Raw genomic sequence first — 27503 nt, 5'->3', positions numbered from 1 at the left:
ACCCTTCAACTATTGGGTATCGAAGCTAGACACCTGGCACGAACTGGCAATGTACGCAATAGAGGTGCTGGCTTGCCCGGCAGCCAGCGTTATGTCGGAACGCTGTTTCAGTGCTGCCGGAGGCATCGTCACAGATCGGCGTATCCGCCTCTCCACAGAAAATGCAGACCGTCTGACTCAAATTAAAATGAATCAATCCTGGATTGTAAATGACTACGCAACACTCCAGGACCCCAACCAAGTAACATGACCAATGAACATCTGGGATGGTGTAGCGTTTCCGGTCCCTGTTTATTGAACCACTTATCTTTATTACATTTATGACTGCATGGCGGTACAAAGCATGCTATCCGCACGCTTTTTGTCCTCATGCAAGGCCTGGGTTGTTGTGTCTCAAAAAGCATGGCCTTCTCCTCCTGCGCCTGCTCCTGTTCCATCACGTGTGCTGCTGCTGCTGCTGCTGCTGGGTTAGCGTTGCCGGTCCCTGTTTATGGAACCTCTTATCTTTATTACATTTATGACTGCATGGCGGTACAAAGCATGCTATCCGCACGCTTCTTGTCCTCATGCAAGGCCTGGGTTGTTGTGTCTCACAAAGCGTGGCCTTCTCCTCCTGCGCCTCCTCCTGTTCCATTACGTCTGCTGCTGCTGGGTTAGCGTTGCCACGTGGTCCCTGTTTATTGAACCACTTATCTTTATTACATTTATGACTGCATGGCGGTACAAAGCATGCTATCCGCACGCTTCTTGTCCTCATGCAAGGCCTGGGTTGTTGTGTCTCACAAAGCGTGGCCTTCTCCTCCTGCGCCTCCTCCTGTTCCATCACGTCTGCTGCTGCTGGGTTAGCGTTGCCGCGTGGTCCCTGTTTATTGAACCACTTATCTTTATTACATTTATGACTGCATGGCGGTACAAAGCATGCTATCCGCACGCTTCTTGTCCTCATGCAAGGCCTGGGTTGTTGTGTCTCACAAAGCGTGGCCTTCTCCTCCTGCGCCTCCTCCTGTTCCATCACGTCTGCTGCTGCTGGGTTAGCGTTGCCGCGTGGTCCCTGTTTATTGAACCACTTATCTTTATTACATTTATGACTGCATGGCGGTACCTCATGCAAGGCCTGAGTTGTTGTGTCTTACAAAGCGTGGCCTTCTCCTCCTGCGCCTCCTCCTGTTCCATCACGTCTGCTGCTGCTGGGTTAGCGTTGCCGCGTGGTCCCTGTTTATTGAACCACTTATCTTTATTACATTTATGACTGCATGGCAGTACAAAGCATGCTATCCGCACGCTTCTTGTCCTCATGCAAGGCCTGGGTTGTTGTGTCTCACAAAGCGTGGCCTTCTCCTCCTGCGCCTCCTCCTGTTCCATCACGTGTGCTGCTGCTGGTGCTGGGTTAGCGTTACCGGTCCCTTTTCCTGGAACCTCTTCTCTGTATTACATTTATGACTGCATGGCGAAAAAAAGCATGTTACCTGTGCAAAGAAACATGACATTTTCCACATTTAAAAGACAGTTTTTCCTTTGAAACTTTACAATCAATTTTCTCAAAAACTATAAGCTCTTTTTCAAATATTTTTTTTCCTCTTGTACCCACTCCCAAGGTGCACATACCCTGCTAATTTGGGGTATGTAGCATCTAAGGAAGCTTTACAAAGCACGAAAGTTCGGGTCCCCATTGACTTCCATTATGTTCGGAGTTCGGCGCGAACACCCGAACATCGCAGCGATGTTCGGCGAACGTTCGCGGACCCGAACATCTAGGTGTTCGCCCAACACTAATCAGCACTCAGCCTGAGCTCAGCTCGGGAATACCGCTATCAACACTCAGCCTGAGCTCAGCTCGGGAATACCGCTATCAGCACTTAGCCTGAGCTCAGCTCGGGAATACCGCTATCAGCACTCAGCCTGAGCTCAGCTCAGGAATACCGCTATCAGCACTCAGCCTGAGCTCAGTTCGGGAATACCGCTATCAGCACTCAGCCTGAGCTCAGCTCGGGAATACCGCTATCAGCACTCAGCCTGAGCTCAGCTCGGGAATACCGCTATCAGCACTCAGCCTGAGCTCAGCTCGGGAATACCGCTATCAGCACTCAGCCTGAGCTCAGCTCGGGAATACCGCTATCAGCCCTCAGCCTGAGCTCAGCTCGGGAATACCGCTATCAGCACTCAGCCTGAGCTCAGCTCGGGAATACCGCTATCAGCCCTCAGCCTGAGCTCAGCTCGGGAATACCGCCATCAGCACTCAGCCTGAGCTCAGCTCGGGAATACCGCTATCAGCACTTAGCCTGAGCTCGGCTCGGAAATACCGCTATCAGCACTCAGCCTGAGCTCAGCTCGGGAATACCGCTATCGGCACTCAGCCTGAGCTCAGCTCGGGAATACCGCTATCGGCACTCAGCCTGAGCTCAGCTCGGGAATACCGCTATCAGCACTCAGCCTGAGCTCAGCTCGGGAATACCGCTATCGGCACTCAGCCTGAGCTCAGCTCGGGAATACCGCTATCTGCACTCAGCCTGAGCTCAGCTCGGGAATACCGCCATCAGCACTCAGCCTGAGCTCAGCTCGGGAATACCGCTATCAGCACTCAGCCTGAGCTCAGCTCGGGAATACCGCTATCGGCACTCAGCCTGAGCTCAGCTCGGGAATACCGCTATCTGCACTCAGCCTGAGCTCAGCTCAGGAATACCGCCAGGGGGGTTAAAAAAATCTTTTTTTTCCTCATAGTTCTCCTTCGCATACCCAGAAAATGTGGTGATTCTGGCGTCTATGAGGGCTTTGCTATTATCTGGTAAAATTGGCCGTCATTGATTTCAATGGTAAATGTGAACGCAAACTTTTACCGTGAAAATTTGCAGTAAAATGGAAACAGTTGTTATTTGCCAGAAACTGTTCCGCTGGCAAACTGTTCTACCAGCCTTATCATTTAGTAAGGATGATGCAGATCTCAAGATAACAGGACAATAGTTTGCAGTTTGAAAAAATAGTTCAAATCTTTCTGTGCTCAGAATACAAAAATATTCCCTTTGAGAGAAGATTAAAGTAACCCAATCGGTCAATCTTCATGAAGATCACATTTGTAATCTAATCCCTCAAACACATCGACAAATCTGGAGCATGTGATAAGTGTCAGTGTGATCAGTGTCAGTGGTGGAGCGTGTGCTCAGTGTCAGTGTGGTCAGTGTCAGTATGTGATCAGTGTCAGTGGTGGAGCGTGTGGTCAGTGTGTGATCAGTGTCAGTGCTGGAGCATGTAGTCAGTGTCAGTGGTAGAGCATGTGATCAGTGTCAGTGGTGGAGCGTGTGCTCAGTGTCAGTGTGGTCAGTGTTAGTATGTGATCAGTGTCAGTGGTGGAGCGTGTGGTCAGTGTCAGTGTGGTCAGTGTCAGTATGTGATCAGTGTCAGTGGTGGAGCGTGTGCTCAGTGTCAGTGTGGTCAGTGTCAGTATGTGATCAGTGTCAGTGGTGGAGCGTGTGGTCAGTGTGTGATCAGTGTCAGTGCTGGAGCATGTAGTCAGTGTCAGTGGTAGAGCATGTGATCAGTGTCAGTGGTAAAGCGTGTGATCGGAGCTCATAGGTTACCTCCATTGCCGGTGTATGCAGATACATGTATTTGCTGTTCCTTGCAGACGACAGATCTGATCCATGCACTGCAGGAGTTGGAGAATGCAGCGTCTGGCGATGCCGCCGTACACCAGAGGATCGGTGCTCTGCCGGTTGAGGTTCAGGACGTTTCTCTTCTGGATAAGATTACTGGTGAGTGATCAGCCGTCTGCCTGCGAGATATAACTCCCTCACTGCTTCCCACATGTGTCTGTCCTCGCCTCATGTGTCTGTCCTCTCCTCGCCTCATGTGTCTGTCCTCGCCTCATGTTTCTGTCCTCGCCTTATGTGTCTGTCCTCGCCTCATGTGTCTGTCCTCTCCTCGCCTCATGTGTCTGTCCTCGCCTCATGTTTCTGTCCTCGCCTCATGTGTCTGTCCTCGCCTTATGTGTCTGTCCTTGCCTCATGTGTCTGTCCTCTCCTCATGTGTCTGTCCTCTCCTCATGTGTCTGTCCTCTCCTCATGTGTCTGTCCTCGCCTCATGTGTCTGCCCTCGCCTCATGTGTCTGTCCTCTCCTCTCCTCATGTGTCTGTCCTTGCCTTATGTGTCTGTCCTCTCCTCATGTGTCAGTCCTCGCCTCATGTGTCTGTCCTCACCTCATGTGTCTGTCCTCTCCTCATGTGTCTGTCCTCTCTTCATGTGTCTGTCCTCGCCTCATGTGTCTGTCCTCGCCTCGCCTCATGTGTCTGTCCTCGCCTTATGACACTGTCCTCGCCTCATGTGTCTGTCCTCTCCTCGCCTTATGTGTCTGTCCTCGCCTCATGTGTCTGTCCTCTCCTCATGTGTCTGTCCTCTCCTCATGTGTCTGTCCTATCCTCATGTGTCTGTCCTCGCCTCATGTGTCTGTCCTCTCCTCGCCTCATGTGTCTGTCCTCGCCTTATGTGTCTGTCCTCGCCTCATGTGTCTTTCCCTTTCCTCGCCTCATGTGTCTCTCCTCATGTGTCTGTCCTCGCCTCATGTGTCTGTCCTCGCCTCATGTCTCTGTCCTCGCCTTATGTGTCTGCCCTCGCCTCATGTGTCTGTCCTCTCCTCTCCTCATGTGTCTGTCCTTGCCTTATGTGTCTGTCCTCTCCTCATGTGTCAGTCCTCGCCTCATGTGTCTGTCCTCACCTCATGTGTCTGTCCTCTCCTCATGTGTCTGTCCTCTCTTCATGTGTCTGTCCTCGCCTCATGTGTCTGTCCTCGCCTCGCCTCATGTGTCTGTCCTCGCCTTATGACACTGTCCTCGCCTCATGTGTCTGTCCTCTCCTCGCCTTATGTGTCTGTCCTCGCCTCATGTGTCTGTCCTCTCCTCATGTGTCTGTCCTCTCCTCATGTGTCTGTCCTCTCCTCGCCTCATGTGTCTGTCCTCGCCTTATGTGTCTGTCCTCTCCTCATGTGTCTGTCCTCTCCTCATGTGTCTGTCCTCTCCTCATGTGTCTGTCCTCGCCTCATGTGTCTGTCCTCTCCTCGCCTTATGTGTCTGTCCTCTCCTCATGTGTCTGTCCTCGCCTCATGTGTCTGTCCTCTCCTCATGTGTCTGTCCTCTCCTCATGTGTCTGTCCTCTCCTCATGTGTCTGTCCTCTCCTCATGTGTCTGTCCTCGCCTCATGTGTCTGTCCTCGCCTCATGTGTCTGTCCTCTCCTCATGTGTCTGTCCTCGCCTCATGTGTCTGTCCTCTCCTCGCCTCATGTGTCTGTCCTCGCCTTATGTGTCTGTCCTCTCCTCATGTGTCTGTCCTCTCCTCATGTGTCTGTCCTCTCCTCATGTGTCTGTCCTCGCCTCATGTGTCTGTCCTCTCCTCATGTGTCTGTCCTCTCCTCATGTGTCTGTCCTCTCCTCATGTGTCTGTCCTCGCCTCATGTGTCTGTCCTCTCCTCGCCTTATGTGTCTGTCCTCTCCTCATGTGTCTGTCCTCGCCTCATGTGTCTGTCCTCTCCTCATGTGTCTGTCCTCTCCTCATGTGTCTGTCCTCTCCTCATGTGTCTGTCCTCTCCTCATGTGTCTGTCCTCGCCTCATGTGTCTGTCCTCGCCTCATGTGTCTGTCCTCTCCTCATGTGTCTGTCCTCGCCTCATGTGTCTGTCCTCTCCTCGCCTCATGTGTCTGTCCTCGCCTTATGTGTCTGTCCTCTCCTCATGTGTCTGTCCTCTCCTCATGTGTCTGTCCTCTCCTCATGTGTCTGTCCTCGCCTCATGTGTCTGTCCTCATCTCATGTGTCCGTCCTCGCCTCATGTGTCTGTCCTCGCCTCATGTGTCTGTCCTCGCCTCATGTGTCTGTCCTCGCCTCATGTGTCTTTCCCTTTCCTCGCCTCATGTGTCTGTCCTCGCCTCATGTGTCTGTCCTCTCCTCATGTGTCTGTCCTCTCCTCATGTGTCTGTCCTCGCCTTATGTGTCTGTCCTCGCCCCATGTGTCTGTCCTCGCCTCATGTGTCTGTCCTCTCCTCATGTGTCTGTCCTCTCCTCATGTGTCTCTCCTCATGTGTCAGACCTCTCCTCATGTGTCTGTCCTCTCCTCATGTGTCTGTCCTCTCCTCATGTGTCTATCCTCTCCTCATGTGTCTATCCTCGCCTCACAGCTGACTGCTTCCCTCATGTGTCTGTCCTCACTTCATGTGTCTGTCCTCTCCTCATGTGTCTGTCCTCTCCTCATGTGTCTGTCCTCGCCTCATGTGTCTATCCTCGCCTCATGTGTCTGTCCTCGCCTCATGTGTCTGTCCTCTCCTCATGTAACTGTCCTCTCCTCGCCTCATGTGTCTGTCCTCGCCTCATGTGTCTGTCCTCTCCTCATGTGTCTATCCTCGCCTCATGTGTCTGTCCTCTCCTCATGTGTCTGTCCTCTCCTCATGTGTCTGTCCTCTCCTCGCCTTATGTGTCTGTCCTCGCCTCATGTGTCTGTCCTCGCCTCATGTGTCTGTCCTCTCCTCATGTGTCTGTCCTCTCCTCATGTGTCTGTCCTCGCCCTATGTGTCTGTTCTCGCCCTATGTGTCTGTTCTCGCCTCATGTGTCTGTCCTCGCCACATGTGTCTGTCCTCTCCTCGCCTCATGTGTCTGTCCTCGCCTCATGTGTCTGTCCTCTCCTCATGTGTCTATCCTCGCCTCATGTGTCTGTCCTCTCCTCATGTGTCTGTCCTCTCCTCATGTGTCTGTCCTCTCCTCGCCTTATGTGTCTGTCCTCGCCTCATGTGTCTGTCCTCGCCTCATGTGTCTGTCCTCTCCTCATGTGTCTGTCCTCGCCCTATGTGTCTGTTCTCGCCCTATGTGTCTGTTCTCGCCTCATGTGTCTGTCCTCGCCTCATGTGTCTGTCCTCGCCACATGTGTCTGTCCTCTCCTCGCCTCATGTGTCTGTCCTCGCCTCATGTTTCTGTCCTCGCCTCATGTGTCTGTCCTCGCCTTATGTGTCTGTCCTTGCCTCATGTGTCTGTCCTCTCCTCATGTGTCTGTCCTCTCCTCATGTGTCTGTCCTCTCCTCATGTGTCTGTCCTCGCCTCATGTGTCTGTCCTCGCCTCATGTCTCTGTCCTCGCCTTATGTGTCTGCCCTCGCCTCATGTGTCTGTCCTCTCCTCTCCTCATGTGTCTGTCCTTGCCTTATGTGTCTGTCCTCTCCTCATGTGTCAGTCCTCGCCTCATGTGTCTGTCCTCACCTCATGTGTCTGTCCTCTCCTCATGTGTCTGTCCTCTCCTCATGTGTCTGTCCTCTCTTCATGTGTCTGTCCTGGCCTCATGTGTCTGTCCTCGCCTCGCCTCATGTGTCTGTCCTCGCCTTATGTGTCTGTCCTCGCCTCATGTGTCTGTCCTCTCCTCGCCTTATGTGTCTGTCCTCGCCTCATGTGTCTGTCCTCGCCTCATGTGTCTGTCCTCGCCTCATGTGTCTGTCCTCTCCTCATGTGTCTGTTCTCTCCTCATGTGTCTGTCCTCTCCTCATGTGTCTGTCCTATCTTCATGTGTCTGTCCTCGCCTCATGTGTCTGTCCTCTCCTCGCCTCATGTGTCTGTCCTCGCCTTATGTGTCTGTCCTCTCCTCATGTGTCTGTCCTCTCCTCATGTGTCTGTCCTCTCCTCATGTGTCTGTCCTCGCCTCATGTGTCTCTCCTCACCTCATGTGTCCGTCCTCGCCTCATGTGTCTGTCCTCGCCTCATGTGTCTGTCCTCGCCTCATGTGTCTTTCCCTTTCCTCGCCTCATGTGTCTGTCCTCGCCTCATGTGTCTGTCCTCTCCTCATGTGTCTGTCCTCGCCTTATGTGTCTGTCCTCTCCTCATGTGTCTGTCCTCGTCTTATGTGTCTGTCCTCGCCTCATGTGTCTGTCCTCGCCTCATGTGTCTGTCCTCTCCTCATGTGTCTGTCCTCTCCTCATGTGTCTCTCCTCATGTGTCAGACCTCTCCTCATGTGTCTGTCCTCTCCTCATGTGTCTGTCCTCTCCTCATGTGTCTGTCCTCTCCTCATGTGTCTATCCTCTCCTCATGTGTCTATCCTCGCCTCATGTGTCTGTCCTCGCCTCATGTGTCTGTCCTCTCCTCATGTAACTGTCCTCTCCTCGCCTCATGTGTCTGTCCTCGCCTCATGTGTCTGTCCTCTCCTCACGGTCTATCCTTGCCTCATGTGTCTGTCCTCTCCTCATGTGTCTGTCCTCTCCTCATGTGTCTGTCCTCTCCTCGCCTTATGTGTCTGTCCTCGCCTCATGTGTCTGTCCTCTCCTCATGTGTCTGTCCTCTCCTCATGTGTCTGTCCTCTCCTCATGTGTCTATCCTCTCCTCATGTGTCTATCCTCGCCTCATGTGTCTGTCCTCGCCTCATGTGTCTGTCCTCTCCTCATGTAACTGTCCTCTCCTCGCCTCATGTGTCTGTCCTCGCCTCATGTGTCTGTCCTCTCCTCACGGTCTATCCTCGCCTCATGTGTCTGTCCTCTCCTCATGTGTCTGTCCTCTCCTCATGTGTCTGTCCTCTCCTCGCCTTATGTGTCTGTCCTCGCCTCATGTGTCTGTCCTCGCCTCATGTGTCTGTCCTCTCCTCATGTGTCTGTCCTCGCCCTATGTGTCTGTTCTCGCCCTATGTGTCTGTTCTCGCCACATGTGTCTGTCCTCTCCTCGCCTTATGTGTCTGTCCTCTCCTCATGTGTCTGTCCTCGCCTCATGTATCTGTCCTCGCCTCATGTGTCTGTCCTCTCCTCATGTGTCTGTCCTCTCCTCATGTGTCTGTCCTCTCCTCATGTGTCTGTCCTCGCCTCATGTGTCTGTCCTCGCCTCATGTGTCTTTCCCTTTCCTCGCCCCATGTGTCTGTCCTCGCCTTATGTGTTTGTCCTCTCCTCATGTGTCTGTCCTCGCCTTATGTTTCTGTCCTCGCCTCATGTGTCTGTCCTCGCCCCATGTGTCTGTCCTCTCTTCATGTAACTGTCCTCTCCTCGCCTCATGTGTCTGTCCTCGCCTCATGTGTCTGTCCTCTCCTCATGTGTCTGTCCTCGCCTCATGTGTCTGTCCTCGCCTCATGTGTCTGTCCTCTCCTCATGTGTCTGTCCTCTCCTCATGTGTCTGTCCTCGCCTCATGTGTCTGTCCCCTCCTCATGTGTCTATCCTCTCCTCATGTGTCTGTCCTCTCCTCATGTGTCTGTCCTCTCCTCATGTGTCTGTGCTCTCCTCATGTGTCTGTCCTCGCCTCATGTCTCTGTCCTCGCCTCATGAGTCTGTCCTCTCCTCATGTGTCTGTCCTCTCCTCATGTGTCTCTCCTCATGTGTCTGTCCTCTCCTCATGTGTCTGTCCTCTCCTCATGTGTCTGTCCTCTCCTCATGTGTCTGTCCTCTCCTCATGTGTCTATCCTCGCCTCATGTGTCTGTCCTCTCCTCATGTGTCTGTTCTCTCCTCATGTGTCTGTCCTCTCCTCATGTATCTGTCCTCGCCTCATGTGTCTGTCCTCTCCTCATGTGTCTGTCCTCTCCTCATGTATCTGTCCTCTCCTCGCCTCATGTGTCTGTCCTCGCCTCATGTGTCTGTCCTCGCCTCATGTGTCTATCCTTGCCTCATGTGTCTGTCCTCGCCTCATGTGTCTGTTCTCTCCTCATGTGTCTGTCCTCTCCTCATGTGTCTGTCCTCGCCTCATGTGTCTGTCCTCTCCTCATGTGTCTGTCCTCTCCTCATGTATCTGTCCTCGCCTCATGTGTCTGTCCTCGCCTCATGTGTCTGTCCTCGCCTCATGTGTCTGTCCTCGCCTCATGTGTCTATCCTCGCCTCATGTGTCTGTCCTCTCCTCATGTGTCTGTTCTCTCCTCATGTGTCTGTCCTCTCCTCATGTGTCTGTCCTCGCCTCATGTGTCTGTCCTCTCCTCATGTGTCTGTCCTCTCCTCATGTATCTGTCCTCTCCTCGCCTTATGTGTCTGTCCTCGCCTCATGTGTCTGTCCTCGCCTCATGTGTCTGTCCTCTCCTCATGTGTCTGTCCTCTCCTCATGTGTCTGTCCTCTCCTCATGTGTCTGTCCTCTCCTCATGTGTCTATCCTCGCCTCATGTGTCTGTCCTCTCCTCATGTGTCTGTCCTCTCCTCATGTGTCTGTCCTCGCCTCATGTGTCTGTCCTCGCCTCATGTGTCTATCCTCGCCTCATGTGTCTGTCCTCTCCTCATATGTCTGTCTTCTCCTCATGTGACTGTCCTCGCCTCATGTGTCTGTCCTCGCCTCATGTGTCTGTCCTCACCTGATGTGTCTGTCCTCGCCTCATGTGTCTGTCCTCTCCTCATGTGTCTGTCCTCGCCTCATGTGTCTGTCCTCGCCTCATGTGTCTGTCCTCTCCTCATGTGTCTGTCCTCTCCTCATGTGTCTGTCCTCGCCTCATGTGTCTGTCCTCGCCTCATGTGTCTGTCCTCGCCTCATGTGTCTGTCCTCTCCTCATGTGTCTGTCCTCTCCTCATGTGTCTGTCCTCGCCTCATGTGTCTGTCCTCTCCTCATGTGTCTGTCCCCTCCTCATGTGTCTATCCTCTCCTCATGTGTCTGTCCTCTCCTCATGTGTCTGTCCTCGCCTCATGAGTCTGTCCTCTCCTCATGTGTCTGTCCTCTCCTCATGTGTCTCTCCTCATGTGTCTGTCCTCTCCTCATGTGTCTGTCCTCTCCTCATGTGTCTATCCTCGCCTCATGTGTCTGTCCTCTTCTCATGTGTCTGTTCTCTCCTCATGTGTCTGTCCTCTCCTCATGTATCTGTCCTCGCCTCATGTGTCTGTCCTCTCCTCATGTGTCTGTCCTCGCCTCATGTGTCTGTCCTCGCCTCATGTTTCTATCCTCGCCTCATGTGTCTGTCCCCGCCTCATGTGTCTGGCCTCTCCTCATGTGTCTGTCCTCTCCTCATGTGTCTGTCCTCGCCTCATGTGTCTGTCCTCGCCTCATGTGTCTATCCTCGCCTCATGTGTCTGTCCTCTCCTCATGTGTCTGTTCTCTCCTCATGTGTCTGTTCTCTCCTCATGTGTCTGTCCTCTCCTCATGTGTCTGTCCTCGCCTCATGTGTCTGTACTCTCCTCATGTGTCTGTCCTCTCCTCATGTATCTGTCCTCTCCTCGCCTTATGTGTCTGTCCTCGCCTCATGTGTCTGTCCTCGCCTCATGTGTCTGTCCTCTCCTCATGTGTCTGTCCTCTCCTCATGTGTCTGTCCTCTCCTCATGTGTCTGTCCTCTCCTCATGTGTCTGTCCTCTCCTCATGTGTCTATCCTCGCCTCATGTGTCTGTCCTCTCCTCATGTGTCTGTCCTCTCCTCATGTGTCTGTCCTCGCCTCATGTGTCTGTCCTCGCCTCATGTGTCTATCCTCGCCTCATGTGTCTGTCCTCGCCTCATGTGTCTGTCCTCTCCTCATGTGTCTGTCCTCTCCTCATGTGTCTGTCCTCTCCTCATGTGTCTGTCTTCTCCTCATGTGTCTGTCCTCGCCTCATGTGTCTGTCCTCTCCTCATGTGTCTGTCTTCTCCTCATGTGTCTGTCCTCGCCTCATGTGTCTGTCCTCTCCTCATGTGTCTGTCCTCTCCTCATGTGTCTATCCTCGCCTCATGTGTCTGTCCTCTTCTCATGTGTCTGTTCTCTCCTCATGTGTCTGTCCTCTCCTCATGTATCTGTCCTCGCCTCATGTGTCTGTCCTCTCCTCATGTGTCTGTCCTCGCCTCATGTGTCTGTCCTCGCCTCATGTTTCTATCCTCGCCTCATGTGTCTGTCCCCGCCTCATGTGTCTGGCCTCTCCTCATGTGTCTGTCCTCTCCTCATGTGTCTGTCCTCGCCTCATGTGTCTGTCCTCGCCTCATGTGTCTATCCTCGCCTCATGTGTCTGTCCTCTCCTCATGTGTCTGTTCTCTCCTCATGTGTCTGTCCTCTCCTCATGTGTCTGTCCTCGCCTCATGTGTCTGTACTCTCCTCATGTGTCTGTCCTCTCCTCATGTATCTGTCCTCTCCTCGCCTTATGTGTCTGTCCTCGCCTCATGTGTCTGTCCTCGCCTCATGTGTCTGTCCTCTCCTCATGTGTCTGTCCTCTCCTCATGTGTCTGTCCTCTCCTCATGTGTCTGTCCTCTCCTCATGTGTCTGTCCTCTCCTCATGTGTCTATCCTCGCCTCATGTGTCTGTCCTCTCCTCATGTGTCTGTCCTCTCCTCATGTGTCTGTCCTCGCCTCATGTGTCTGTCCTCGCCTCATGTGTCTATCCTCGCCTCATGTGTCTGTCCTCGCCTCATGTGTCTGTCCTCTCCTCATGTGTCTGTCCTCTCCTCATGTGTCTGTCCTCTCCTCATGTGTCTGTCTTCTCCTCATGTGTCTGTCCTCGCCTCATGTGTCTGTCCTCTCCTCATGTGTCTGTCTTCTCCTCATGTGTCTGTCCTCGCCTCATGTGTCTGTCCTCGCCTCATGTGTCTGTCCTCACCTGATGTGTCTGTCCTCGCCTCATGTGTCTGTCCTCTCCTCATGTGTCTGTCCTCGCCTCATGTGTCTGTCCTCGCCTCATGTGTCTGTCCTCTCCTCATGTGTCTGTCCTCTACTCATGTGTCTGTCCTCGCCTCATGTGTCTGTCCTCGCCTCATGTGTCTGTCCTCGCCTCATGTGTCTGTCCTCTCCTTATGTGTCTGTCCTCTCCTCATGTGTCTGTCCTCGCCTCATGTGTCTGTCCTCTCCTCATGTGTCTGTCCTCTCCTACTCCTCATGTGTCTGTCCTCGCCTCATGTGTCTATCCTCTTCTCATGTGTCTGTCCTCGCCTTATGTGTCTGTCCTCTCCTCATGTGTCTATCCTCTCCTCATGTGTCTGTCCTCGCCTCATGTGTCTGTCCTCGCCTCATGTTTCTGTCCTCTCCTCATGTGTCTGTGCTCTCCTCATGTGTCTGTCCTCTCCTCATGTGTCTGTCCTCTCCTCATGTGTCTGTCCTCGCCTCATGTGTCTGTCCTCTCCTCATGTGTCTGTCCTCGCCTCATGTGTCTGTCCTCGCCTCATGTGTCTGTTCTCGCCTCAGGTGTCTGTCCTCTCCTCATGTGTCTGTCCTCTCCTCATGTGTCTGTCCTCTCCTCATGTGTCTGTCCTCTCCTCATGTGTCTGTCCTCTCCTCATGTGTCTGTCCTCTCCTCATGTGTCTGTCCTCGCCTCATGTGTCTTTCTTCTCCTCATGTGTCTTTCCTTGCCTCATGTGTCTATCCTCACCTCATGTGTCTGTCCACGCCTCATGTGTCTGTCCTCTCCTCATGTGTCAGTCCTCTCCTCATGTGTCTGTCCTCTCCTCGCCTTATGTGTCTGTCCTCACCTCATGTGTCTGTCCTCGCCTCATGTGTCTGTCCCCTCCTCATGTGTCTGTCCTCTCCTCATGTGTCTGTCCTCTCCTCATGTGTCTGTCCTCGCCTCATGTGTCTGTCCTCGCCTCATGTGTCTGTCCTCGCCTCATGTGTCTATCCTCGCCTCATGTGTCTGTCCTCGCCTCATGTGTCTGTCCTCTCCTCATGTGTCTGTCCTCTCCTCATGTGTCTGTCCTCTCCTCATGTGTCTGTCCTCGCCTCATGTGTCTGTCCTCGCCTCATGTGTCTGTCCTCGCCTCATGTGTCTGTCCTCGCCTCATGTGTCTGTCCTCGCCTCATGTGTCTGTCCTCTCCTCATGTGTCTGTCCTCTCCTCATGTGTTTGTCCTCTCCTCATGTGTCTGTCCTCGCCTCATGTGTCTGTCCTCGCCTCATGTGTCTGTCCTCTCCTCATGTGTCTGTCCTCTCCTCATGTGTCTGTCCTCTCCTCATGTGTCTGTCCTCGCCTCATGTGTCTGTCCTCTCCTCATGTGTCTGTCCTCTCCTCATGTGTCTGTCCTCTCCTCATGTGTCTGTCCTCGCCTCATGTGTCTGTCCTCGCCTCATGTGTCTGTCCTCTCCTCATGTGTCTGTCCTCTCCTCATGTGTCTGTCCTCTCCTCATGTGTCTGTCCTCTCCTCATGTGTCTGTCCTCTCCTCATGTGTCTGTCCTCTCCTCATGTGTCTGTCCTCGCCTCATGTGTCTATTCTCTCCTCATGTGTCTGTCCTCGCCTCATGTGTCTGTCCTCGCCTCATGTTTCTGTCCTCTCCTCATGTGTCTGTCCTCTCCTCATGTGTCTGTCCTCTCCTCATGTGTCTGTCCTCTCCTCATGTGTCTGTCCTCTCCTCATGTGTCTGTCCTCTCCTCATGTGTCTGTCCTCTCCTCATGTGTCTTTCCTTGTCTCATGTGTCTATCCTCGCCTCATGTGTCTATCCTCACCTCATGTGTCTGTCCTCTCCTCATGTGGCTGTCCTCTCCTCATGTGTCTGTCCTCGCCTCATCTGTCTGTCCTCGCCTCATGTGTCTGTCCTCGCCTCATGTGTCTGTCCTCGCCTCATGTGTCTGTCCTCTCCTTATGTGTCTGTCCTCTCCTCATGTGTCTGTCCTCGCCTCATGTGTCTGTCCTCTCCTCATGTGTCTGTCCTCTCCTACTCCTCATGTGTCTGTCCTCGCCTCATGTGTCTATCCTCTTCTCATGTGTCTGTCCTCGCCTTATGTGTCTGTCCTCTCCTCATGTGTCTATCCTCTCCTCATGTGTCTGTCCTCGCCTCATGTGTCTGTCCTCGCCTCATGTTTCTGTCCTCTCCTCATGTGTCTGTGCTCTCCTCATGTGTCTGTCCTCTCCTCATGTGTCTGTCCTCTCCTCATGTGTCTGTCCTCGCCTCATGTGTCTGTCCTCTCCTCATGTGTCTGTCCTCGCCTCATGTGTCTGTCCTCGCCTCATGTGTCTGTTCTCGCCTCAGGTGTCTGTCCTCTCCTCATGTGTCTGTCCTCTCCTCATGTGTCTGTCCTCTCCTCATGTGTCTGTCCTCTCCTCATGTGTCTGTCCTCTCCTCATGTGTCTGTCCTCTCCTCATGTGTCTGTCCTCGCCTCATGTGTCTTTCTTCTCCTCATGTGTCTTTCCTTGCCTCATGTGTCTATCCTCACCTCATGTGTCTGTCCACGCCTCATGTGTCTGTCCTCTCCTCATGTGTCAGTCCTCTCCTCATGTGTCTGTCCTCTCCTCGCCTTATGTGTCTGTCCTCACCTCATGTGTCTGTCCTCGCCTCATGTGTCTGTCCCCTCCTCATGTGTCTGTCCTCTCCTCATGTGTCTGTCCTCTCCTCATGTGTCTGTCCTCGCCTCATGTGTCTGTCCTCGCCTCATGTGTCTGTCCTCGCCTCATGTGTCTATCCTCGCCTCATGTGTCTGTCCTCGCCTCATGTGTCTGTCCTCTCCTCATGTGTCTGTCCTCTCCTCATGTGTCTGTCCTCTCCTCATGTGTCTGTCCTCGCCTCATGTGTCTGTCCTCGCCTCATGTGTCTGTCCTCGCCTCATGTGTCTGTCCTCGCCTCATGTGTCTGTCCTCGCCTCATGTGTCTGTCCTCTCCTCATGTGTCTGTCCTCTCCTCATGTGTTTGTCCTCTCCTCATGTGTCTGTCCTCGCCTCATGTGTCTGTCCTCGCCTCATGTGTCTGTCCTCTCCTCATGTGTCTGTCCTCTCCTCATGTGTCTGTCCTCTCCTCATGTGTCTGTCCTCGCCTCATGTGTCTGTCCTCTCCTCATGTGTCTGTCCTCTCCTCATGTGTCTGTCCTCTCCTCATGTGTCTGTCCTCGCCTCATGTGTCTGTCCTCGCCTCATGTGTCTGTCCTCTCCTCATGTGTCTGTCCTCTCCTCATGTGTCTGTCCTCTCCTCATGTGTCTGTCCTCTCCTCATGTGTCTGTCCTCTCCTCATGTGTCTGTCCTCTCCTCATGTGTCTGTCCCCTCCTCATGTGTCTATCCTCTCCTCATGTGTCTGTCCTCGCCTCATGTGTCTGTCCTCGCCTCATGTTTCTGTCCTCTCCTCATGTGTCTGTCCTCGCCTCATGTGTCTGTCCTCTCCTCATGTGTCTGTCCTCTCCTCATGTGTCTGTCCTCTCCTCATGTGTCTGTCCTCTCCTCATGTGTCTGTCCTCTCCTCATGTGTCTTTCCTTGTCTCATGTGTCTATCCTCGCCTCATGTGTCTATCCTCACCTCATGTGTCTGTCCTCTCCTCATGTGGCTGTCCTCTCCTCATGTGTCTGTCCTCGCCTCATCTGTCTGTCCTCGCCTCATGTGTCTGTCCTCGCCTCATGTGTCTGTCCTCGCCTCATGTGTCTGTCCTCGCCTCAGGTGTCTGTCCTCGCCTCAGGTGTCTGTCCTCTCCTCAGGTGTCTGTCCTCTCCTCATGTGTCTGTCCTCTCCTCATGTGTCTGTCCTCTCCTCATGTGTCTATCCTCTCCTCATGTGTCTGTCCTCTCCTCATGTGTCTGTCCTCTCCTCATGTGTCTGTCCTCTCCTCATGTGTCTGTCCTCTCCTCATGTGTCTGTCCTCTCCTCTTGTGTCTTTCCTTGCCTCATGTGTCTATCCTTGCCTCATGTGTCTATCTTCACCTCATGTGTCTGTCCTCTCCTCATGTGTCTGTCCTCTCCTCATGTGTCTGTCCTCTCCTCATGTGTCTGTCCTCGCCTCATGTGTCTTTCCTTGCCTCATGTGTCTATCCTTGCCTCATGTGTCTATCCTCACCTCATATGTCTGTCCTCTCTTCATGTGTCTGTCCTCTCCTCATGTGTCTGTCCTCTCCTCATGTGTCTGTCCTCTCCTCATGTGTCTGTCCTCTCCTCTTGTGTCTTTCCTTGCCTCATGTGTCTATCCTTGCCTCATGTGTCTATCTTCACCTCATGTGTCTGTCCTCTCCTCATGTGTCTGTCCTCTCCTCATGTGTCTGTCCTCTCCTCATGTGTCTGTCCTCGCCTCATGTGTCTTTCCTTGCCTCATGTGTCTATCCTTGCCTCATGTGTCTATCCTCACCTCATGTGTCTGTCCTCTCCTCATGTGTCTGTCCTTTCCTCATGTGTCTGTCCTCTCCTCATGTGTCTGTCCTCTCCTCATGTGTCTGTCCTCTCCTCATGTGTCTATCCTCACCTCAAGTGTCTGTCCTCTCCTCATGTGTCTGTCCTCTCCTCATGTGTCTGTCCTCTCCTCATGTGTCTGTCCTCTCCTCATGTGTCTGTCCTCTCCTCATGTGTCTGTCCTCTCCTCATGTGTCTGTCCTCGCCTCATGTGTCTTTCCTTGCCTCATGTGTCTATCCTCGCCTCATGTGTCTATCCTCACCTCATATGTCTGTCCTCTCTTCATGTGTCTGTCCTCTCCTCATGTGTCTGTCCTCTCCTCATGTGTCTGTCCTCTCCTCATGTGTCTGTCCTCTCCTCTTGTGTCTTTCCTTGCCTCATGTGTCTATCCTTGCCTCATGTGTCTATCTTCACCTCATGTGTCTGTCCTCTCCTCATGTGTCTGTCCTCTCCTCATGTGTCTGTCCTCTCCTCATGTGTCTGTCCTCGCCTCATGTGTCTTTCCTTGCCTCATGTGTCTATCCTTGCCTCATGTGTCTCTCCTCACCTCATGTGTCTGTCCTCTCCTCATGTTTTTGTCCTTTCCTCATGTGTCTGTCCTCTCCTCATGTGTCTGTCCTCTCCTCATGTGTCTGTCCTCTCCTCATGTGTCTATCCTCACCTCATGTGTCTGTCCTCGCCTCATGTGTCTGTCCTCTCCTCATGTGTCTATCCTCACCTCATGTGTCTGTCCTCTCCTCATGTGTCTGTCCTCTCCTCATGTGTCTGTCCTCTCCTCATGTGTCTGTCCTCTCCTCATGTGTCTGTCCTCTCCTCATGTGTCTTTCCTTGTCTCATGTGTCTATCCTCGCCTCATGTGTCTATCCTCACCTCATGTGTCTGTCCTCTCCTCATGTGGCTGTCCTCTCCTCATGTGTCTGTCCTCTCCTCATGTGTCTGTCCTCGCCTCATATGTCTGTCCTCGCCTCATGTGTCTATCCTCTCCTCATGTGTCTGTCCTCGCCTCATGTGTCTGTCCTCTCCTCATGTGTCTGTCCTCTCCTCATGTGTCTGTCCTCTCCTCATGTGTCTGTCCTCTCCTCATGTGTCTGTCCTCTCCTCATGTGTCTGTCCTCTCCTCATGTGTCTTTTCTTGTCTCATGTGTCTATCCTTGCCTCATGTGTCTATCCTCACCTCATGTGTCTGTCCTCTCCTCATGTGTCTGTCCTCTCCTTATGTGTCTGTCCTCTTCTCATGTGTCTGTCCTCTCCTCATGTGTCTATCCTTGCCTCATGTGTCTATCCTCACCTCATGTGTCTGTCCTCTCCTCATGTGTCTATCCTTGCCTCATGTGTCTATCCTCACCTCATGTGTCTGTCCTCTCCTCATGTGTCTGTCCTCTCCTCATGTGTCTGTCCTCATCTCATGTGTCTGTCCTCTCCTCATGTGTCTATCCTTGCCTCATGTGTCTGGCCTCTCCTCATGTGTCTGTCCTCGCCTCATGTGTCTGTCCTTTCCTCATGTGTCTATCCTTGCCTCATGTGTCTATCCTCACCTCATGTGTCTGTCCTCTCCTCATGTGTCTCTCCTCATGTGTCTATCCTCACCTCATGTGTCTGTCCTCGCCTCATGTGTCTGTCCTCGCCTCATGTGTCTGTCCTCGCCTCATGTGTCTGTCCTCTCCTCATGTGTCTGTCCTCGCCTCATGTGTCTGTCCTCGCCTCATGTGTCTGTCCTCTCCTCATGTGTCTGTCCTCTCCTCATGTGTCTGTCCTCGCCTCATGTGTCTGTCCTCTCCTCATGTGTCTGTCCTCTCCTCATGTGTCTGTCCTCTCCTCATGTGTCTGTCCTCGCCTCATGTGTCTGTCCTCTCCTCATGTGTCTGTCCTCTCCTCATGTGGCTGTCCTCTCCTCATGTGTCTGTCCTCTCCTCATGTGTCTTTCCTTGCCTCATGTGTCTATCCTTGCCTCATGTGTCTATCCTCACCTCATGTGTCTGTCCTCTCCTCATGTGTCTGTCCTCTCCTCATGTGTCTATCCTTGCCTCATGTGTCTGTCCTCTCCTCATGTGTCTGTCCTCGCCTCATGTGTCTGTCCTCGCCTCAGGTGTCTGTCCTCTCCTCATGTGTCTGTCCTCTCCTCATGTGTCTGTCCTCTCCTCATGTGTCTGTCCTCTCCTCATGTGTCTGTCCTCGCCTCATGTGTCTGTCCTCGCCTCAGGTGTCTGTCCTCTCCTCATGTGTCTGTTCTCTCCTCATGTGTCTGTCCTCTCCTCATGTGTCTGTCCTCGCCTCATGTGTCTGTCCTCGCCTCATGTGTCTGTCCTCGCCTCATGTGTCTTTCCCTTTCCTCGCCTCATGTGTCTGTCCTCTCCTCATGTGTCTGTCCTCTCCTCATGTGTCTGTCCTCTCCTCATGTGTCTGTCCTCTCCTCATGTGTCTGTCCTCTTCTCATGTGTCTGTCCTTGCCTCATGTGTCTGTCCTCTCCTCATGTGTCTGTCCTCTCCTCATGTGTCTGTCCTCTCCTCATGTGTCTGTCCTCTCCTCATGTGTCTGTCCTCTCCTCATGTGTCTGTCCTCTCCTCATGTGTCTGTCCTCTCCTCATGTGTCTGTCCTCTCCTCATGTGGCTGTCCTCTCCTCATGTGTCTGTCCTCTCCTCATGTGGCTGTCCTCTCCTCATGTGTCTGTCCTCTCCTCATGTGGCTGTCCTCTCCTCATGTGTCTGTCCTCTCCTCATGTGGCTGTCCTCTCCTCATGTGTCTGTCCTTGCCTCATGTGTCTGTCCTCTCCTCATGTGTCTGTCCTCTCCTCATGTGTCTGTCCTCGCCTCATGTGTCTGTCCTCGCCTCATGTGTCTGTCCTCGCCTCATGTGTCTGTCCTCGCCTCATGTGTCTGTCCTCGCCTCATGTGTCTGTCCTCTCTTCATGTGTCTGTCCTCTCCTCATGTGTCTGTCCTCTCCTCATGTGTCTGTCCTCTCCTCATGTGTCTGTCCTCTCCTCTTGTGTCTTTCCTTGCCTCATGTGTCTATCCTTGCCTCATGTGTCTATCTTCACCTCATGTGTCTGTCCTCTCCTCATGTGTCTGTCCTCTCCTCATGTGTCTGTCCTCTCCTCATGTGTCTGTCCTCGCCTCATGTGTCTTTCCTTGCCTCATGTGTCTATCCTTGCCTCATGTGTCTATCCTCACCTCATGTGTCTGTCCTCTCCTCATGTGTCTGTCCTTTCCTCATGTGTCTGTCCTCTCCTCATGTGTCTGTCCTCTCCTCATGTGTCTGTCCTCTCCTCATGTGTCTGTCCTCTCCTCATGTGTCTGTCCTCTCCTCTTGTGTCTTTCCTTGCCTCATGTGTCTATCCTTGCCTCATGTGTCTATCTTCACCTCATGTGTCTGTCCTCTCCTCATGTGTCTGTCCTCTCCTCATGTGTCTGTCCTCTCCTCATGTGTCTGTCCTCGCCTCATGTGTCTTTCCTTGCCTCATGTGTCTATCCTTGCCTCATGTGTCTATCCTCACCTCATGTGTCTGTCCTCTCCTCATGTGTCTGTCCTTTCCTCATGTGTCTGTCCTCTCCTCATGTGTCTGTCCTCTCCTCATGTGTCTGTCCTCTCCTCATGTGTCTATCCTCACCTCAAGTGTCTGTCCTCTCCTCTTGTGTCTGTCCTCTCCTCATGTGTCTGTCCTCTCCTCATGTGTCTGTCCTCTCCTCATGTGTCTGTCCTCTCCTCATGTGTCTGTCCTCTCCTCATGTGTCTGTCCTCTCCTCATGTGTCTGTCCTCTCCTCATGTGTCTGTCCTCTCCTCATGTGTCTGTCCTCTCCTCATGTGTCTGTCCTCTCCTCATGTGTCTGTCCTCTCCTCATGTGTCTGTCCTCGCCTCATGTGTCTTTCCTTGCCTCATGTGTCTATCCTCGCCTCATGTGTCTATCCTCACCTCATATGTCTGTCCTCTCTTCATGTGTCTGTCCTCTCCTCATGTGTCTGTCCTCTCCTCATGTGTCTGTCCTCTCCTCATGTGTCTGTCCTCTCCTCTTGTGTCTTTCCTTGCCTCATGTGTCTATCCTTGCCTCATGTGTCTATCTTCACCTCATGTGTCTGTCCTCTCCTCATGTGTCTGTCCTCTCCTCATGTGTCTGTCCTCTCCTCATGTGTCTGTCCTCGCCTCATGTGTCTTTCCTTGCCTCATGTGTCTATCCTTGCCTCATGTGTCTATCCTCACCTCATGTGTCTGTCCTTTCCTCATGTGTCTGTCCTCTCCTCATGTGTCTGTCCTCTCCTCATGTGTCTGTCCTCTCCTCATGTGTCTATCCTCACCTCATGTGTCTGTCCTCTCCTCATGTGTCTATCCTCTCCTCATGTGTCTGTCCTCTCCTCATGTGTCTGTCCTCTCCTCATGTGTCTGTCCTCTCCTCATGTGTCTGTCCTCTCCTCATGTGTCTGTCCTCTCCTCATGTGTCTTTCCTTGTCTCATGTGTCTATCCTCGCCTCATGTGTCTATCCTCACCTCATGTGTCTGTCCTCTCCTCATGTGGCTGTCCTCTCCTCATGTGTCTGTCCTCTCCTCATGTGTCTGTCCTCGCCTCATATGTCTGTCCTCGCCTCATGTGTCTATCCTCTCCTCATGTGTCTGTCCTCGCCTCATGTGTCTGTCCTCTCCTCATGTGTCTGTCCTCTCCTCATGTGTCTGTCCTCTCCTCATGTGTCTGTCCTCTCCTCATGTGTCTGTCCTCTCCTCATGTGTCTGTCCTCTCCTCATGTGTCTTTTCTTGTCTCATGTGTCTATCCTTGCCTCATGTGTCTATCCTCACCTCATGTGTCTGTCCTCTCCTCATGTGTCTGTCCTCTCCTTATGTGTCTGTCCTCTTCTCATGTGTCTGTCCTCTCCTCATGTGTCTATCCTTGCCTCATGTGTCTATCCTCACCTCATGTGTCTGTCCTCTCCTCATGTGTCTATCCTTGCCTCATGTGTCTATCCTCACCTCATGTGTCTGTCCTCTCCTCATGTGTCTGTCCTCTCCTCATGTGTCTGTCCTCATCTCATGTGTCTGTCCTCTCCTCATGTGTCTATCCTTGCCTCATGTGTCTGGCCTCTCCTCATGTGTCTGTCCTCGCCTCATGTGTCTGTCCTTTCCTCATGTGTCTATCCTTGCCTCATGTGTCTATCCTCACCTCATGTGTCTGTCCTCTCCTCATGTGTCTCTCCTCATGTGTCTATCCTCACCTCATGTGTCTGTCCTCGCCTCATGTGTCTGTCCTCGCCTCATGTGTCTGTCCTCGCCTCATGTGTCTGTCCTCTCCTCATGTGTCTGTCCTCGCCTCATGTGTCTGTCCTCGCCTCATGTGTCTGTCCTCTCCTCATGTGTCTGTCCTCGCCTCATGTGTCTGTCCTCGCCTCATGTGTCTGTCCTCTCCTCATGTGTCTGTCCTCTCCTCATGTGTCTGTCCTCTCCTCATGTGTCTGTCCTCGCCTCATGTGTCTGTCCTCTCCTCATGTGTCTGTCCTCTCCTCATGTGGCTGTCCTCTCCTCATGTGTCTGTCCTCTCCTCATGTGTCTTTCCTTGCCTCATGTGTCTATCCTTGCCTCATGTGTCTATCCTCACCTCATGTGTCTGTCCTCTCCTCATGTGTCTGTCCTCGACTCATGTGTCTGTCCTCGCCTCAGGTGTCTGTCCTCTCCTCATGTGTCTGTCCTCTCCTCATGTGTCTGTCCTCTCCTCATGTGTCTGTCCTCTCCTCATGTGTCTGTCCTCTCCTCATGTGTCTGTCCTCGCCTCATGTGTCTGTCCTCGCCTCATGTGTCTGTTCTCTCCTCATGTGTCTGTCCTCTCCTCATGTGTCTGTCCTCGCCTCATGTGTCTGTCCTCGCCTCATGTGTCTGTCCTCGCCTCATGTGTCTTTCCCTTTCCTCGCCTCATGTGTCTGTCCTCTCCTCATGTGTCTGTCCTCTCCTCATGTGTCTGTCCTCTCCTCATGTGTCTGTCCTCTCCTCATGTGTCTGTCCTCTTCTCATGTGTCTGTCCTTGCCTCATGTGTCTGTCCTCTCCTCATGTGTCTGTCCTCTCCTCATGTGTCTGTCCTCTCCTCATGTGTCTGTCCTCTCCTCATGTGTCTGTCCTCTCCTCATGTGTCTGTCCTCTCCTCATGTGTCTGTCCTCTCCTCATGTGGCTGTCCTCTCCTCATGTGTCTGTCCTCTCCTCATGTGGCTGTCCTCTCCTCATGTGTCTGTCCTCTCCTCATGTGGCTGTCCTCTCCTCATGTGTCTGTCCTCTCCTCATGTGGCTGTCCTCTCCTCATGTGTCTGTCCTTGCCTCATGTGTCTGTCCTCTCCTCATGTGTCTGTACTCTCCTCATGTGTCTGTCCTCGCCTCATGTGTCTGTCCTCGCCTCATGTGTCTGTCCTCGCCTCATGTGTCTGTCCTCGCCTCATGTGTCTGTCATCTCCTCATGTGTCTGTCCTCGCCTCATGTGTCTGTCCTCGCCTCATGTGTCTGTCCTCGCCTCATGTGTCTGTCCTCTCCTCATGTGTCTGTCCTCGCCTCATGTGGCTGTCCTCTCCTCATGTGTCTGTCCTCGCCTCATGTGTCTGTCCTCGCCTCATGTGTCTGTCCTCTCCTCATGTGGCTATCCTCTCCTCATGTGTCTTTCCTTGTCTCATGTGTCTGTCCTCTCCTCATGTGTCTGTCCTTGCCTCGCAGATAAGACGTCTGGAGATCAGCTGACGAAGATGGTGGATGACGCCTGCATGCTGCTGGCCGATTACAACGGCAGACTGGCTGCAGAAATAGACGATCGCAAGCAGCTGACCCGCATGCTTTCAGACTTCCTGCGCTGTCAGACGGAGGTGCTGGAGGAGAAGGAGCAGCAGCTGGAGGTCAGTATATTTCTTATCCTCACTTGCGGCACTACGAGATAGGAAGACCGTGGCCTACAGCCACTAAATACCAACACCCCCCCCCTCCCCCCAGAAAGGCTGTCTCCCCCTATGGAGACCAGTATATTATCACCGGGTTCTGCAGGGGTTGTGCTCTCAGTCACATGTAACCTGCATGATCATCTGCTATGTGTTGCGGGTGCTAGTAGCTTCAGGCAGAGTTGTGTAGTGCAGCGTGGTCAGCTGGAAGAGTCCTACTGCAGGCGGCATTCCTCTGCCAGCATGGAGCCCACTGATCTGTATCCCCAGAGCCCCGGACCCCTGCAAGCCCACCACCAGCTCACACCTGCACACTAGCATGGAGCCCACTGATCTGTATCCCCTGAGCCCGGGACCCCTGCCAGCCTGTCACCTGCTCACACCTGTGCACTAGTATGGAGCCCACTGATCTGTATCCCCAGAGCCTGAGATACCTGCCAGCCAGTCACCGGCTCACACCTGTGCACTAGTATGGAGCCCACTGATCTGTATCCCCTGAGCCCGGGACCCCTGCCAGCCTGTCACCTGCTCACACCTGCACACTAATATGGAGCCCACTGATCTGTATCCCCTGAGCCCCAGAACCCTGCCAGCCCACCACCAGCTCACACCTGCACACTAGCATGGAGCCCACTGATCTGTATCCCCTGAGCCCCAGACCCCTGCCAGCCCCTCACGGCTCACACCTGCACACTAGCATGGTGCCCACTGATCTGTATCCCCTAAGCCCCAGAACCCTGCCAGCCAATCACCAGCTCACACCTGTGCACTAGCATGGAGCCCACTGATCTGTATCCCCTGAGCCCCGGGACCCCTGCCAGCCAATCACCTCCTCACATCTGCACACTAGCATGGAGCCCACTGATCTGTATCTCCTGAGCCCCGGACCCCTGCCAGCCCACCACCAGCTCACACCTGCACACTAGCATGGAGCCCACTGATCTGTATCCCCTGAGCCCTGGGACCCCTGCCAGCCCCTCACCGGCTCACACCTGCACACTAGCATGGAGCCCACTGATCTGTATCCCCTGAGCCCGTGACCCCTGCCAGCCCACCACCAGCTCACACCTGCACACTAGCATGGAGCCCACTGATCTGTATCCTCTGAGCCTGGGACCCCTGCCAGCCAGTCACCAGCTCACAGCTGTGCACTAGCATGGAGCCCACTGATCTGTATCCCCTGAGCCCGGGACCCCTGCCAGCCTATCACCAGCTCACACCTGCACACTAGCATGGAGCCCACTGATCTGTATCCCCTGAGCCCGGGACCCCTGCCAGCCCCTCACCAGCTCACACCTGCACACTAGCATGGAGCCCACTGATCTGTATCCCCTGAGCCCCGGAACCCCTGCCAGCCCCTCACCAGCTCACATCTGCACACTAGCATGGAGCCCACTGATCTGTATCCCCTGAGCCCGGGACCCCTGCCAGCCTATCACCAGCTCACACCTGCACACTAGCATGGAGCCCACTGATCTGTATCCCCTGAGCCCCGGAACCCCTGCCAGCCCCTCACCAGCTCACACCTGTGCACTAGCATGGAGCCCACTGATCTGTATCCCCTGAGCCCGGGACCCCTGCCAGCCTATCACCAGCTCACACCTGCACACTAGCATGGAGCCCACTGATCTGTATCCCCTGAGCCCGGGACCCCTGCCAGCCCACCACCAGCTCACACCTGTGCACTACCATGGAGCCCACTGATCTGTGTCACCTGAGCCCGGGACCCCTGCCAGCCAGTCACCAGCTCACACGTGCACACTAGCATGGAGCCCACTGATCTGTATCCCCAGAGCCCTGGACCCCTGCCAGCCCACCACCAGCTCACACCTGCACACTAGCATGGAGCCCACTGATCTGTATCCCCTGAGCCCCCGGACCCCTGCCAGCCCACCACCAGCTCACACCTGCACACTAGCATGGAGCCCACTGATCTGTATCCCCTGAGCCCCAGATCGCTGCCAGCCCCTCACCAGCTCACACCTGCACACTAGCATGGAGCCCACTGATCTGTATCCGCTGAGCCCGGGACCCCTGCCAGCCAATCACCAGCTCACACCTGCACACTAGCATGGAGCCCACTGATCTGTATCCCCTGAGCCCCGGGACCCCAGCCTGTCACCAGCTCACACCTGCACACCAGCATGGAGCCCACTGATCTGTATCCCCTGAGCCCCGGGACCCCTGCCAGCCCCTCACCAGCTCACACCTGCACACTAGCATGGAGCCCACTGATCTGTATCCCCTGAGCCCCGGAACCCCTGCCAGCCTGTAACCTGCTCACACCTGCACACTAGCATGGAGCCCACTGATCTGTATCCGCTGAGCCCGGGACCCCTGCCAGCCAATCACCAGCTCACACCTGTGCACTAGCATGGAGCCCACTGATCTGTATCCCCTGAGCCCCAGAACCCTGCCAGCCCACCACCAGCTCACACCTGCACACTAGCATGGAGCCCACTGATCTGTATCCCCTGAGCCCGTGACCCCTGCCAGCCAGTCCCCAGCTCACACCTGTGCACTAGCATGGAGCCCACTGATCTGTATCCCCTGAGCCCGGGACCCCTGCCAGCCCACCACCAGCTCACACCTGCACACTAGCATGGAGCCCACTGATCTGTATCCCCTGAGCCCCAGATCCCTGCCAGCCCCTCACCAGCTCACACCTGCACACTAGCATGGAGCCCACTGATCTGTATCCGCTGAGCCCGGGACCCCTGCCAGCCAATCACCAGCTCACACCTGCACACTAGCATGGAGCCCACTGATCTGTATCCCCTGAGCCCCGGGACCCCAGCCTGTCACCAGCTCACACCTGCACACTAGCATGGAGCCCACTGATCTGTATCCCCTGAGCCCCAGAACCCTGCCAGCCCACCACCAGCTCACACCTGCACACTAGCATGGAGCCCACTGATCTGTATCCCCTGAGCCCGTGACCCCTGCCAGCCAGTCACCTGCTCACACCTGCACACTAGCATGGAGCCCACTGATCTGTATCCCCTGAACCCGTGACCCCTGCCAGCCAGTCACCAGCTCACACCTGCACACTAGCATGGAGCCCACTGATCTGTATCCCCTGAGCCCCGGGACCCCAGCCTGTCAATAGCTCACACCTGCACACTAGCATGGAGCCCACTGATCTGTGTCCCCTGAGCCCCAGAACCCTGCCAGCCCACCACCAGCTCACACCTGCACACTAGCATGGAGCCCACTGATCTGTATCCCCTAAGCCCCAGAACCCTGCCAGCCCACCACCAGCTCACACCTGCACACTAGCATGGAGCCCACTGATCTGTATCCCCTGAGCCCGGGACCCCTGCCAGCCCACCACCAGCTCACACCTGCACACTAGCATGGAGCCCACTGATCTGTATCCCCTGAGCCCGTGACCCCTGCCAGCCAGTCACCTGCTCACACCTGCACACTAGCATGGAGCCCACTGATCTGTATCCCCTGAACCCGTGACCCCTGCCAGCCAGTCACCAGCTCACACCTGCACACTAGCATGGAGCCCACTGATCTGTATCCCCTAAACCCGGGACCCCTGCCAGCCGACCACCAGCTCACACCTGCACACTAGCATGGAGCCCACTGATCTGTATCCCCTGAGCCCCGGGACCCTGCCATCCTGTAACCTGCTCACACCTGCACACTAGCATGGAGCCCACTGATCTGTATCCCCTGAGCCC

The 27503-nt window shown here is 54.1% G+C and overlaps 1 protein-coding gene across 1 annotated transcript in view; it reads left to right on the top strand.

Annotated features, from left to right (window-relative positions):
• RPRD1A (regulation of nuclear pre-mRNA domain containing 1A) overlaps positions 1-27503 on the top strand; it is a 123269-nt gene that overhangs the window by 61262 nt on the left and 34504 nt on the right. The window contains exons 5-6 of the mRNA XM_068238464.1: positions 3620-3746; positions 23597-23772. Of these exons, the coding sequence (XP_068094565.1) occupies positions 3620-3746; positions 23597-23772 (303 nt within the window). The remainder of the gene's footprint in view (positions 1-3619; positions 3747-23596; positions 23773-27503) is intronic.

Source organism: Hyperolius riggenbachi, chromosome 5 (genome assembly GCF_040937935.1).
Source record: "Hyperolius riggenbachi isolate aHypRig1 chromosome 5, aHypRig1.pri, whole genome shotgun sequence".
Taxonomy (NCBI): domain Eukaryota; kingdom Metazoa; phylum Chordata; class Amphibia; order Anura; family Hyperoliidae; genus Hyperolius; species Hyperolius riggenbachi.
The sequence above is the reverse complement of the archived record's forward strand: the minus strand, read 5'-3'. Positions and strand labels throughout refer to the sequence as shown.